The 14328-nt window shown below is 35.0% G+C and overlaps 1 protein-coding gene across 1 annotated transcript; it reads left to right on the top strand.

The window, feature by feature from the left end:
- Nucleotides 1-3036: 3036 nt before the first annotated feature.
- On the top strand, nucleotides 3037-8364 carry LOC148871210 (cytochrome b-c1 complex subunit 9, mitochondrial-like). Its single transcript, XM_088968998.1, has 3 exons — nucleotides 3037-3289; nucleotides 3840-3887; nucleotides 8114-8364. Exons 1-3 carry the CDS (start codon nucleotides 3173-3175, stop codon nucleotides 8162-8164), a joined length of 216 nt encoding a protein of 71 aa, XP_088825124.1. The 5' UTR covers nucleotides 3037-3172; the 3' UTR covers nucleotides 8165-8364.
- The last annotated feature ends 5964 nt before the right edge of the window (nucleotides 8365-14328 follow it).

Genomic DNA, 14328 nt, shown 5'->3' on the forward strand with positions numbered 1-14328 from the left:
AAGTGAACCCCACATATAAAATGTATTAATGACTATACATTTTGATGCCTATTTGGGTCCCACATGTGGTACATATGCATATGTCAACCTATATCTTGGCAGAGCAAAAAAAAAAAAAAAAAATTAATTAGTATTCGAGTTCTGTATTTTGTTTTTGCACTTGTTTTCTACAATTCAAACAAAAAGTGCAAAATTGATTTATTAATTGCACCACATTCAACCAAACAAGAAAAGTGCAAATGTTAATGCAAAACTAAATCAGATTTACACGGTTTGGATTTGCACTCCTATGCATTTGAATTAGTGCAAATCAACTAAACACAACCTAAAGAAAAAATGAGAAAACAAAACATTGCCTTGATGGGTCAAACTTTAAGGTTTTTACCATTAAAGGATAGCAAAATGATTTATTACTTAACTATCTATATCTATGTCAATAAGCTAATTGGGTTAGGGTATCACCCATTAAAACTTTGACTGGGTTAAAATAATAGTTGTAAAGTTTAATCCACACCTAATCTGCTTTATCATTACTCTTTTTTGGCTGGTTCATTTTTTTGAGAAACCATTTACCTAGTAAATGCATTTGCCTAGATAAATGTTTTTTTTTTATTTGGAAATTAAACCTAATTTAATCTCTTAAATTAAGTAACAAATTTATATAAAAAACCTAAACTTATGTCATAAATAATAGATGTTAAACAAAAATTATTAAAATACTAACCCTATACTTAGCATTGAGTGGTCATTCTCTATTTATATATTAAGTTATAGGCTTGGAAATTTGACCTATGCATGTGTATGCCCATAGGCTTAGCATAAACATTATCGACGACCATTGTTTTAAAAGGCTTAAGCCTTGAGGTGTGAAGCATACGCCTTGAGGTGAGATACACAAATTTTGCTTCAATGCTTAAGCCTCACAACTTTAATGCGAGGCTTAATCTTTTGTTAAATGAGGCATAAACTTCAAATATCAATGATTACTTAGAGATTTAATGCAAAGAAAATATATTTTTATAATTTTAAACATATAAAAAATACTTCAATAATTATGGGCCAAATAAAAAAGTAAAATTGAAAAAACAATAAGGCAAATCAAGTTCTACTAGTTTTTCTTAGTGTTTTAAGAGAGTTCAATGCAAAAAAGGACTAATCAAATTATTAGTTTCTTTTGGATAAATCAAGTAAGATTTTTTCTTATTATTCTAAATGTAATGTCCCAAGTTTGTTAATTTTCTCATTTATTCTCCTAGTGGATTTTTTAAAATTTATTATTATTATTATTATTATTATTATTATTAATACTACTACTACTACTATTATTATTATTATTATTATTATTATTATTATTATTTGCATAGATAAAATCAACTAATTATTATATGGATGATTATATCGATATGTTTCTTTTCTTTTAAATTGTTTTTTACATGAAACCTAAAATGTTTATAATTGTTTGTCTATTAGTCAATTATTATTTTATTAGTTAAGAAAAGTTAAAATAAATTCACAAGATAGACAATTAGACAGCAAATTGAAAACAAAATCTTAAAATTTTATTGGATATGAAATTTGATGTAAACAATTTTGTTTATATATGAAATAATAAAACGAAATTGAAAAAATCATAATAAAATTGGAATAAAATAATGTAATAAAATTGAAAATAAAAATTTGTATACATATTATTATATAATTATAATTACATATAATACATATTATATATATTTATATATATGTGGGCCATGCCATGATGGTCCATGGGCCCCAAAACCCTAGCTCGGCATGGCTAAGGGTAGGGTTGTTCATAAGAAGACCCAACCTGACCAAACCGACCAACTCGGGCCGACCCAACCCGAGTCGGCCGGGTTTTCTTCAGCACCGGTTAGTTTCGGGTTATGAAAAATCATAAACCGATGATTCGGTTCAGTTTCAGTTTTCATGTGTGAAAACCGAAACGGACCCGAACCAAACCGACTTAGTAGTTAGTTCCTAGTTAGTAGTTACAACCTAATTAATTCCTACTTAACTAAGTTGTCTCTATCCTAGTTACAACCTACTTAACTAAGTTGTCTCTCAAACTCTGCTCCCTCCACAACTGGATCCATGGATGGGCCACAAAACATTAAGGAAATGATGGTTTCCTTTGGGAATGTAGAGCCGGAAATGAACACTTGAACAACAACTAAGTCACCACTAAGTAGAGCCGAAACCGACCCAAACCGACTCAAACCGATCAGGTTGGTTTTGCTTAACACAGGGTTGGTTTCGGTTTCAATTTCAGGTAACCCGACCAGGTCGGGTCGGTTGGAAAAACATCAGTAAACTGACCCAACCTGACCCGTGAACAACCCTAGCCAAGGGTTTAGGCCAGGCTTGACATGTTCACTCATTACAATTCCTGAAGTTGTGCTGGGCTATGTGACCAGGGGTGTCAATTGGATTGGATTTGGTCCAATCCAATCCAGTCCAATGTGAGTCTATTATTATAAATGGACTAGGTCCAATTCAATCTAGTGAATGTTTTGGACCAATTTGAACCGATCCAAGCCCATGTCTAAATCATTCAATCTGTTCAAATTCATTTTGACTTAGATTGGTTTCAACCCAAACCCAGTCCATCGACACATATATTCTTACCTTATATCTATCAATGGACCAGATATTGGCTTAATCCAAATCAATCCAATATAAATTTGTTATGGATAGATTAGGTCCAATCTAATCTAATTAATATTTTGGACCAGATTAATCCAATCCAATATGTCTGATTGGTCCGTCCAGTCCGTCTAAATTGACTTTGGACTGGACGGGGTCTAAACAAAACGGGTCATTGACACCCTTATGTGTTATCCAGCCCACTTTACAACTCTACGCCACTATCACCCATAAATCGAATGCAATCGGTCCAATCGGATAGGTATGATTCCACAGTCCACATTCGATCCAATTACAAACTGCTCGATTTTGGATCAATTCGTTTCACCAAAAAGAAAAAAAACGGATAATTCTGAACCGGACCAAAATCGAATCGGAAAAACGGATACGCCAGATACGGGATGCCATTTGCAGCCCTATAAGACGCTCCTCCAAGATCGTAGAAAAATGGTAGTCTGCGCCAAAGCCCGAAAGAAATTGAAGAGAGAAAGATCAAAGACCAATAGAAGCCATGGATTCTACTGCTCGGAAAAGTGGAGGTCTTTTCGAAGGGCTCTACAGAGTCATCATGCGCCGGAACTCTGTATACGTTACCTTTATCATTGCCGGCGCTTTCGTCGGAGAACGGGTAGGGTTTCTGCCCAATCCCCGCGTTTTTCTTTGATTGTTTATGTGCTTGCTCTAGAAGGCCATCGATTGGGTTTTATGCAAGTATTGTTTTTTCATTTGGTCTTGCTTCTTCTTAATTCAAACACGCCTTACTGTTTCTAAATACTCAATGTTTTGTTGTTCAACTGAACCTTTACGATCTGGAATGAATGTCTATGTGCACAGTTTCTATTTCACGATTGAAATCAAGCTGGAATATACTCAGATGCTAATTCCTAAATCTTGGGTTTTGGTAATTTTGTAGTATTATTTACAATTTTACTCGTTTTGTTTGATACACGGCGGCCGGGATCTCATTGACGTTGGTAAATGCCCTCGTAAGGTTGATTCTTAAAAGATAATTAGGTTTCCAGGGGGTTTGCATTTTAGCTATACTTCCTCAGCCGATGATTTAATCAATTGTTTTTTTTTTTCTTTTTTTTTTTTGGTTTGTTGAAAAAAGGACGCTTTCGATTATTTATTTATTTATTTATTTAGGGTAACTTACGAAGTGATGTTTTTGGATGCAGGCAGTGGACTACGGAGTTCATAAGCTCTGGGAGTACAACAATTTTGGGGTATTATATTTGCCGCCTATATCGTTCTGCAGAGTGAATAAGTCCTGTTGTATTTTTCTTAAACTGCTAACATATATGTGCTTGCACTATGCTTGTCCTTTGTAAAGGTTATACAATTATAAATATAAACAGTGCCTATGTTGCTGGTGTTAAATCGATTCTTGTAAATTCTGTTGAAGCATTTTATAACATTCATGAATTTGGTTGGTTCTATTTATATTTATAGCCATTACCTTAAACTTGCCTTCATGATACATGGGATCAATGAAAAAATTTAGGCAACATGTTTCCTAGGTGGTATGGGAGCCCTTGGTTGTTTATGAATTATGAAATACATGCTTTCATTTCTTCACATTGTTCCCCAAAACATTTGCTCCCAATTTAGCCCTTGTTTTGCTAATGCATCTGCCAAGTGATTAGCTGCTCTTGGTGTCCAAAGAAGCTTCACATTTATATCTTTAAGTAAATTCCTGATTTCCTTCATGATATTTCTATACAATCATGAGCCCGGTTTGTCTTGTTTCAGTCAGCTGATAACTGTTGTTTATGAATTATAATATACATGCTTTCATTTCTTCACATTGTTCCCCAAAACATTTGCTCCCACTTTAGCCCTTGTTTTGCTAATGCATCTTCCAAGTCATTAGCTGCTCTTGGTGTCCAAAGAAGCTTCACATCTATATCTTTAAGTAAATTCCTGATTTCCTTCATGATATTTCTATATGATCATGAGCCCGGTTTGTCTTGTTTCAGTCAGCTGATAACTGTTGTAGAGTCACCGTCTATTATCAGATTTGAAGTGTTAAGTAACTTCTCAATATTAATTGTCTTGCAGCCATCAAACTTGAGTTTAACCCACCCTATTAGTGGGGAAATCCATCTATTAGCTTTCACGAGACTGCCGAATCTGCTAGCTGTTTCCACTCTCTCATAATGTCATCCATTGAGAAATCCTTAATCAATGTAGTTACTTTAATCCAATTTTTCACCTTGATCTTCACATTTTCGAGTTCAGGTCAGCTACCAACACGCAGTGCCAACAACATCCCAATTGGCCATTGCGTCTGTACATTGGGAACATTTCCCCATGACGACAAGGGAGATGTTCCCAATGTGAGGCTGCAGTGGACTGTTGGGACAGGGTTGGTAGCAGATCCCTGCCCCACATTTCCTGCATTCTTTCCTTGCTGACTCACCTCCTTGAATAATCTTGAGTTTCTTTCTTCCTGAACCATGCATAGGATAACAACCCTACAATGGAGTTCCCCCCTCTTTGAGGCACAAAGGGCAAACTTGAGGAAAGATGTAGTCACTACCACATTCTTCTTGAATAGCCCGTCAAGCATGCTGATTTTTTCACATATGGCTTTCAATAAAAAGAAGCAACTGTTTGATGGTACAACAGAATGCCAGAATCCTTTTTTTCCTGGAAAGATATTGGGTTTGGGGAAGATGTGAGTGAGGGGAATAGATAACTGGTTGAAAAACTGGAAGAAGTATCCAACAATGAGGTTTTGAAGAGGAGTAAACCTCCAAAAGGCTATTCTGTTCCCATTCCCAAGGCCATAGCTTATATGAGGGACAATAACATGGCAAGTGGAAATGATACTTTTTCATGGTTTGCCAAGTAAAATTAAATGTATCGTTGGGCTACTAATTTACTACTCATCTGTTGGAGTTGACTACATACTTGCTGCAAAAAACTAATGCCCATAGTTCCTCTAAGAGATGCACCCATATCTTGCTCCAAAATTTCCAGAACTGAACTTCCAAAACGCTCTTCTGTTTCAAGCCTCAAGGATATATCTTGAAGGAGGGATAGAAACATGGCAAGTCGAAATGATACCCTTTCGTGAGTTCACCAAATAAAATTGATGCATCTGTTAGGTTACTAATTTACTATCCAACTGTTGGAGTTCAATCCATACGTTGTGAAAAACTAATACCCATAGGTGTTTTTTCCTGATGGAAAACCACTTATCCAATAGTGAGATTTTCCTATAAGAGATCCATCCGCATCTTGCTTTAAATTTTTCCAGAAGTGACCAATCCACTTATTTTTATGTAGGACATGGAGTTGGATGCCACTTTGTACTTTGTGCTAGTTTTTTGTAGTATTGTTTCATATTATAGTTTCATTTTGCTATTCCCACTAATGATAAAAATAATGTTATTCCTTGTACTTGGCTTCTGTTTAGATTACACTTTGAAGAGAAAAGTGATCTTTGCACAAGGAACTTTATTTTGTCTAGATCTATCTTGCCAGTTTTTGTGGTATTTTATATGCTTTACTTTGATATTATTATTTCCTACATCTTGGTTTCCTTTTACATGACACTTTGAGCAGGAAAATAAGCTGTCTTAGATATGTCAGCACTTGAAACACTAGGTTTGTAACATAATTCTGATCCACAGTAGTAGAACTCCTAGAAATTAAGATACAATTAATGACGGAAAATGTGAACCCATGTTTCCGATTTAAATCGTTACACCTAATCTCTTTCTGAAACATATTTTTGAAACTTACTACTATTTGTTTTGTAAATCTCACCATTCGCACAAGACAATTCCAATCAAATTGAACAGGACCTAGTTCCATACTTTTATCACTTTTTGTTTCTTTTAATTATCTTCTGAGGTTTTAAAAGACACTACAAAAATATTAATTTGGATATCTAAACCTGTTTAAAGATCCTTTTAAGTATATTTTCCATCCATATGTAGGCTAATTAGCCATTATTTGTTTGTTTGTTGTTTTGTAACTCAAACTTGCTTATAACATTCAATGCCTAGTGTACAAGGGGTAAACTTCACTAGAAGAAAAATACAAGTGGGTAACTTGGTGGCATCAATTACTTGTAGGCCTGTCAATGGTACCCGAAAAATGAGGCCCGGTCCAACATCCAATCCGATTATCTCAGTTTTGGCTGATGTATTCAAGGTTCAAAAAATTGACGTATCGGCCCGTATTGTCCGATACGTATCGTATCGGGACTCGGGAGCTTCCTGATATGCCCCTACAGAGGGTGTATCAAGGTTCTGACCAGTTCAGGGGTAGAAGGACATTTAAACTGGCCCCTCTGAACTGGATTTGAAAAAAAAACTAAAAAAAAAACATACTGCCTGATACGCCGGCATATTGATATTTTGAACCTTGGATATATTTATGTAATCAGATCGGGTTTGGATTTGACTCCATCCAATCTGACTAAAATCCGAATCTGATTATATCATAATATTTATTGGTTTTAATATATAAATTTTATATAATCATATTTAAAATTATAAAAAATATATTTTATATATTATATTATATATGAATCTATATATATATATATATATATAATAAATTCAGTATGTATGTTACATTAATTTATTATATATAAAAGTTGAAAATTAATAATTTTTTTTTGTATTTTAAAAAATTAAAGCGGAGTCGGATTAAATCCGAATCCAATCTGAATCTGAGTCTGAGGTCTTTAAAACCGACTGGATTTGGATAGAAGCTTTCCATAATTGGATCAGAGTTGAATTTTGCTGAATCCGATCCGATTACAGCCCTAATTACTTGAAAGAGATCAAGAAGATATAATAATGAAGAAGACAACAGGTTTAATAATATTCTAAAATGCAATTGTGTTGGATAACTACACAGCATCTAAATTCAATGAAGCACACTAGCACAGAGAACAGTAAGTTTCTTTTCTACCATGCAATTGTCTTGTACAACTGACAATCATAGATGCACATAGAGAAGCAGCATAGCGTGTCAATGCAATCAATTAACATGATATTATTCTTGGATTCTATTGTTCCATCTGTTTTTAGCGGTACCCAGACCCTGGTTGTAATCCTATGTATATGCTTGTTTATATTAATGAAATACTTTCTTTTATCTATAAAAAACATGATATTATTCTTAGGTAAGTAAAAAAAATGCAAAGGTAGATAATTGATTATCAGAGAAGGAACTGGCTGGAGTTCTTGACTTTTAACTACTTTGATAATATTGTCTTTCATAGCTGACCTCGGATAGTTTTTTTTTTTTTCCTGATAAATGAGCTGACCTCGGATAGTTAGGGTTAGGATTTTGTTGAATCGAGAATTGTTGTCATTCCTGTGCGGCCAAGTTTGGGATCTAACATCATATTTATATAATATCCGAACTGTTGCTTAAGCTTGCCATTCTCGGTTTTTAACAGAAAATTGATGTTATTCTAATGCAGAAGCGGTTTGAGGACATTCCAGTACTGGGAACAAGGCAGTCTGAAGAATGAAGTTTTGTATCCCCTCTTTTTTCTGTCTGTGTTCTGAACCATGGAATTTGGACTGAATATCCACACAAATTTCAATCAGAAATTTTGATGATTTCCGAAACATCTTGTATTGACTAGTGATCATTTAATAAGTGCCAACTTGTTGATTCACGTAGCTTTATTTGCAAAATATAGCTATGAATTTATTGTTTTGGGGTGTATACTATCCTTTGTCTTTGCATTGTAATGCGTTGATTCAGTTTGACTCGTGACAATTTGAATAAGACCCTTCAGAAGTCGATGACTTAAAAACTCCAAATTTTCAGTAGTGTCAATGTGGCAGTAAAGCTCATCTATTATAGTTCTGCATAGATCTCCTCAGATGAAAATATTTATTGATGATAGTACCTGAATGCTATAGCCAAGTTGTGTCTATAACATAAATGATAGAACATGGTGATGAGAGGAAGATTTATGATGAACGTGGTTGCACTTTCATGTACTGCGTAGGCTTTGCTTCTGTTACATTCACTCTTCAATTATTGCCTTGTTTTCTAAATACAGAATACTTCATGCCCAATGTTTGATTATTAGATATGCTTCTTTTAGAGAGATTCATTTATTGATTGAGGGAGAATTAGTGGGCGGTTTATTGGGGCATTCATTTTAAGAATCTAAGCATCCTTTTTTTTTGTCATACTGTGGTTTGCCGTGTAGAGATGTTCAGGGTAAGTATCTTATGCACATTTTCTTTTAATGTTGGAATTGCGTTTTACCTTTTTTGTTGTTTTAGTTTGGTTAATCACACATCCTTGTGGACAGGATTTTGTGAATGGTGTCTTGTGCACCTTTTGTTCAATGGCATCTTGACTAGAAATTTAGAATTTTCTTTCTCTGAAACGTCCTATTTAGATTTAGGTAACTGTGGTTTGGATACCATATGAAGCGAGGTGATCTGAAGCGTCCTATTTGGTGTTAGAGCTGTAAATCTGGGCATACCGCCCGTGGCCCAGCATAGCCCGGCATGACAGCACACGGATGGCATGGAGGTATGGGCCATGCTGGGTTTGGGTTTTCATGCCGGCACAGGCCTGTGGCTCTGCCCGATCCATATATATATATATATATAATATAAATTTTTATTTTTAATTTTATTCCAATTGTATTGTAATTTTTTAATTTTATTTTATTGTTGCATATATAAACAATTGTATACATCAAAATTCATATAAAATAAAATTTTAAGATTTTTTTGTCTATTTTGTTAATTTACTTTTAAATTATTATTATTATTAATTTTCAAAATAAAAAAATATACCTCATGGCTTGGTCTAGTGGCCCAAGGTTTGGTCTGCAAACCAGCTTGACTTGCGGCACTGCACAGAATAGCTCAGGCCCGCATTGTCCTGTGCCGGCCTGGTCTAAACTCTGAAGTATCCCAGGGGTAGCAAATACGGCTTGGCCCAGCCTGTGGGTCAGCACAGCACGGCCCGATTTACACCTCTTTTTGGTGTATAGACCTTGCTAAGCCTAGACAATAAGGGTTGAAAAGGGGTGTTTTGGTACAATAGCTTTTCCCTGCCATTACATTTTGGGTTGATCTAAGAAATATGTATTGCTACAACATATACGAGTTATTTTAACTAAAAAAATACATGTATGTGAGAAACAGAGAAATGAATAAATAGTAAGTTGATGAGCATAATAAACGGCTGCCTTTTTTAATGAATGAATAACAGAAGGGCTTTTCACATGTTACTGCAGCGATGAACAGAGAAAATGCCAAATAGTCACTCCATTTATTTTGCTTTTGGTTGATGATAAGTTGACTACCGATCATTTGTAACTGACCCGACCTGGTCGGGTTACCTCGACTTGAAATAAAGACAAGATAGGGCTGTTTATGGATCGGGTTGGGTCAGTTTATTGAGGTTTTTCTAACTGACCCGACCTGGTTGGGTTTCCTCGACTTGAAACCGAAACCGACCCAATGTTAAGCAAAACCGACTTGATCAGTTTGAGTCGGGTTGGGTCGGTTTTGTCTCTAAGTTCAACTATGCTTGACAGAAACTCAACTGCAGTATATATGTGGGGACTGTGGCACCACAGTATGTGAGGTAGTGAACGCGGGAAAAGCCTGATTTTTGATAAACAGGATATACCTCTAGTCCATAGTTTGGATTTTGGAGAGGAGAAGAAGAACAAAACCCATATATAATAATAATGCATATTATAGAGATATATATGTTATATATCTTTTCAGTAATTAAGTTTTATCTCCAAAACCACCAACCTATCCCTTTGATTATATATTCATTTTGAAGTTTAATTGTCTTAATTGGGATTTGGGTGAATTCTGTAGGGAGACTTGAGGACAGTTAATTACAATTATTAATCTAACCAGTGTAATAGATTTGAAGAGGGATAATTAGTTATGGGGGCTTAATTAATTTAAACTTTAAAAATGGACAATTAGTCGGTTTGGTTCGGGTCAGTTTCAGTTTTCACACAAAAAAACCGAAACTGATCCGAACCATCGGTTTATGATGTTTTACAACCCGAAACTGACTGGTACTGAAGATAACCCGGCCGATTTAGGTTGAGTCGGTCCGGGTTGATCGGTTTGATCAGGTTGAACCTTCTTATGAACAGCCCTAAGACAAACCAAGAAACTTCAAAGATATTGTGGTTATAAGAAGAAGACTATCTTTTTTCTTAGTATTTCTGAAAACTATTTCATTGCACTACAGGGTCAACAAAATATATTAGGATCAAATCTGTGGATATCTGAACTCAATTCAATAACATATTTACGGATCTAGATTTAATCCATTTAAATTTGTACCAGATATGGATATACTCTAACAAATAAATGCCTTTGAAAGAAAAGAAGAAATTGGAACCTAGTTTGGCCAGGCATGGGATAAGGCATAGTTACAAGGAGTCTAATGTTCTCTCATCATAGCATAAGAACAAGTACCAACAAGAACAATGAACCATTCCCCAGGACTGATCTCTTCATCAATAATTTGGTGGATCATCAGTTTCACCTCAGTAGAAGTTGCAGCAGAAAACCCTAGTTTTAATGCTATATCTCCAATGTCCTCAGTTTCATAGAGCTACTTCTCTCTATAACCGTATTTACCAGTGGTAGAAGCACCAACATGGTTAAAGGTGACCCGGGGGCCATTAATGCCTCCAAAACATTCTTGCAAATTGTCAAGTTCTTGCACAATATAACCATTACCATGGTTTTTTAATGGTTATCCAGCGGGTTTTTTAATGGTTTTTATTGGGTAACCCAATAAGAGGACATTTGATGGGTTAGTACATGGTTATCCAGCGGGTAACCATTAATTTATCTCTCTCTTTCTCTCTCCCCCTCTCTCTCTCTCAAGTATCCTATGCACTACTTTCCAAACTATCTGAAACTAGGGAATGACCTTAAGTGGATTCCAATGGAATTCATTCCTTAGTACAAAAATTGCAATGAATGATAGCTACAATGATACAACCTCTATAGAAACAATCCTTAGTCAAGCATCTTTTCCAACCAAGATTCAAAGTATCGATACATATCAGCCAATACGTGTCGTTCTTGGACCCCTCCGATATGCCCCTATAGTGGGTGTATCAGGGGTTTGACCAGTTTAGGGGATGGAGGAGACTTAAACCGCCTCCCCCCCCCCCTTTGAACCAATTGCAAAAAAAAAAAATAAAAAAATGTTTAAAAATGTAGTATCAATTCGCCTGATATGCCCCTACTAGTGTATCATGCATATCGATATTTTGAACATTGTTTCCAATATCACTCCTCTATAATTCAACCATTCGTGCCTATACTTGGTTAGGTACCAAGGAAGAACTCTTATGATAAATTTCAAGTGTTTTGCAGAATTATCATGACTTCTGATTGAAAAATGTATTTACGAAAGATTTCAAGAATTGGATTGGAATATGATTTGTATGTTGGGACTTCATTGATTGATGTACGCGTAAAATGTGGTAAACAGGGCAATGCTCATAAACTGTTTGACAATATGCATGTGAAAAACGTTTCATGGAATGCTTTGATTGTATGTTAAATGAAAATGGAACAATGCAAATTGAGGATGTGTTGTTCGAAAGGATGCCAAAAGGAAGGATTGCTTATTGGACTACTAGCTATGATATCTGTGTGCACTTTTGTGAGCTCTGAGTTTGAGGAGATGTTAGGGGTGGATTCAGAGGTAAATCCCAATTGGGTCACTCTCATGACGTGAATGTCCTTCCATCGTGTGCTAATTCATCTGCAATGGAATATGGGAAAAAGATCGATAGTTATGCAAGTGAGATTGTTTTGGGCATAAAATTTTCTCTGTTTATATTTTTCTATAATTTATTCTATTTTCTGCACTTCTGTTCTTTATTAATAACTTTTATTTTCTTTTTGCAATTCCTAGTTTTTAATGGTTTTCTATATTTTTCTGTAACTTTTGTTATTTTTCTTCATTTTTTGTGTTTTTCAATAATTTTTGTTATATTTATTTTGCAACACTGTTTTTTCATATGTATAGAAAGGATAAAATGAAAGTTGCAATTTCTGTTTTTTCAAAATTTTATGTAATTTCTATTAATTTTATGCATTTTTGTGTTTTTGTTTAATTTCTATTTTATTTCTTGCAATTTCTATTATTTTTGTGTAATTTTCATTATTTTATCTAAATGGATTGAGTTGGATTGGATTGGGTTCAGGTGGATTTGAGTTGAACCCATCCCATTTAATTCTATCTAATTGGGTTATTAATGGGTTTACGGGTTAGATGGATTAGAACCCAATCCGCCCAATTGCCACCTCTAACAGTGGTTCCTTCATGCACCTAGAGGTCACAATTTAACAACCCAACCCGCCAACCCACCTATTAATTGATGGATTGGGTAACTTAGGCTGTAACCATTTAGTCCTGGGTCACTGATGGGTTGGGTAACTCAATAAAGAAACGTTTAATGGTTTGGGTGGGCTGGGTCATGGCGGATAACCCATTAAGCATTTAACTTTTGATATTTTGACTTTCCCCTTTTTCTCCAGTCTTCTGCAATTTTCTTCGTTGTCTTTACTTTTCTCCTCCTCCTCTTCCTCTATCTCCGACTTTCCCGCTTTGTTTGAAATGAGTTCAGCTTGGATTCCAAAGACACTACAGTAATCCAGCACAAAGGTTCAGTTTGAAATGAGTGCAAATACAAATATATAGAGTATACATATATACAGAATAATACAAAATATAAGGTTTTGCACTCTATTTATTTGTATTTGTATTCCTTCCAAATGGAGCAAAAAGAATTCATTCCAATACAGGTATGTTCTAGGGTTTTGTTAGATTTTTTTTTTGAGTTTATGAAACGTGAATTTAATTTCAAATGTGGTTGCATGTGAAAGAAATAAACAATAGTTCCGATTTAGATTGAACTGAAAAAATGCGGACATATGAGTTGTAGGAGTGGTTTCCAAGATTTGGGTATTCGTGTTAGGTGGTTTGTAAAGAGAGAAAAGTAGTTGGCTAAAATGGTGAAGCGACCGTTAGGGTTCCTTTAAATTCTAATAAATTGTAAATCCCTTCTGTGACCACATATTAGTGGTCCATTTAGTTGTCCTGAAGTAGTGGGATGAGAAAAGAAAATTTTATTTTCTCATTCACTAGTTTGTTTGCTGAGACCCACTATCCTACAGAATCTACTTCCAGCGTTTGGTTAATAAGAGCTGGCAGATCTAAGAGCAGATTTGCAAAAGAAGTTTATGTTGTTAAGACAAATAAATCATGAAAAAAATTAAATTCATGTTAGATCTGTAGCAAAACACTTTTGGTTTAGTATATCTATACAATGAATAGGGGTTTATAGCGACAAAAAAAAAAAAGGGTTTTAGATATGGCAACCCAATAGTAAATGGTTAGAAAATGGAGAAGATATGGGAAGAAGATGAGGATGAGAACTCCGGTCTCAAGAGATGAATCCTGTGCTCCTTGTCCGCTAAGCACCTGAAACACATGGAAGGAAAAATGTTCTTGATAAAAAATGCAAAAAAAAAAAAAAAAAAAAAAAGAAAGTGAATGATGTGTGAAACGGAATCCTGTCTCCTTGCCATCTGAGAAGACGAAGACAATGTCTTTTCTCCTTGTCGTCTGAGATTTGAGTTCGGACCATTACAA

Source organism: Nelumbo lutea, chromosome 2 (assembly GCF_056320005.1).
Source record: "Nelumbo lutea isolate HS-2025 chromosome 2, American lotus-T2T, whole genome shotgun sequence".
Taxonomy (NCBI): Eukaryota; Viridiplantae; Streptophyta; class Magnoliopsida; order Proteales; family Nelumbonaceae; genus Nelumbo; species Nelumbo lutea.

Excerpts from the sequence above, each read along its gene's own strand:
- LOC148871210 (XM_088968998.1), top strand. The coding sequence starts at position 3,173 with ATGGATTCTACTGCTCGGAAAAGTGGAGGTCTTTTCGAAGGGCTCTAC. Across the intron at positions 3,290-3,839 it reads GCGCTTTCGTCGGAGAACGG|GCAGTGGACTACGGAGTTCA; the intron begins GTAGGGTTTCTG and ends TTTTGGATGCAG. Across the intron at positions 3,888-8,113 it reads GGGAGTACAACAATTTTGGG|AAGCGGTTTGAGGACATTCC; the intron begins GTATTATATTTG and ends ATTCTAATGCAG.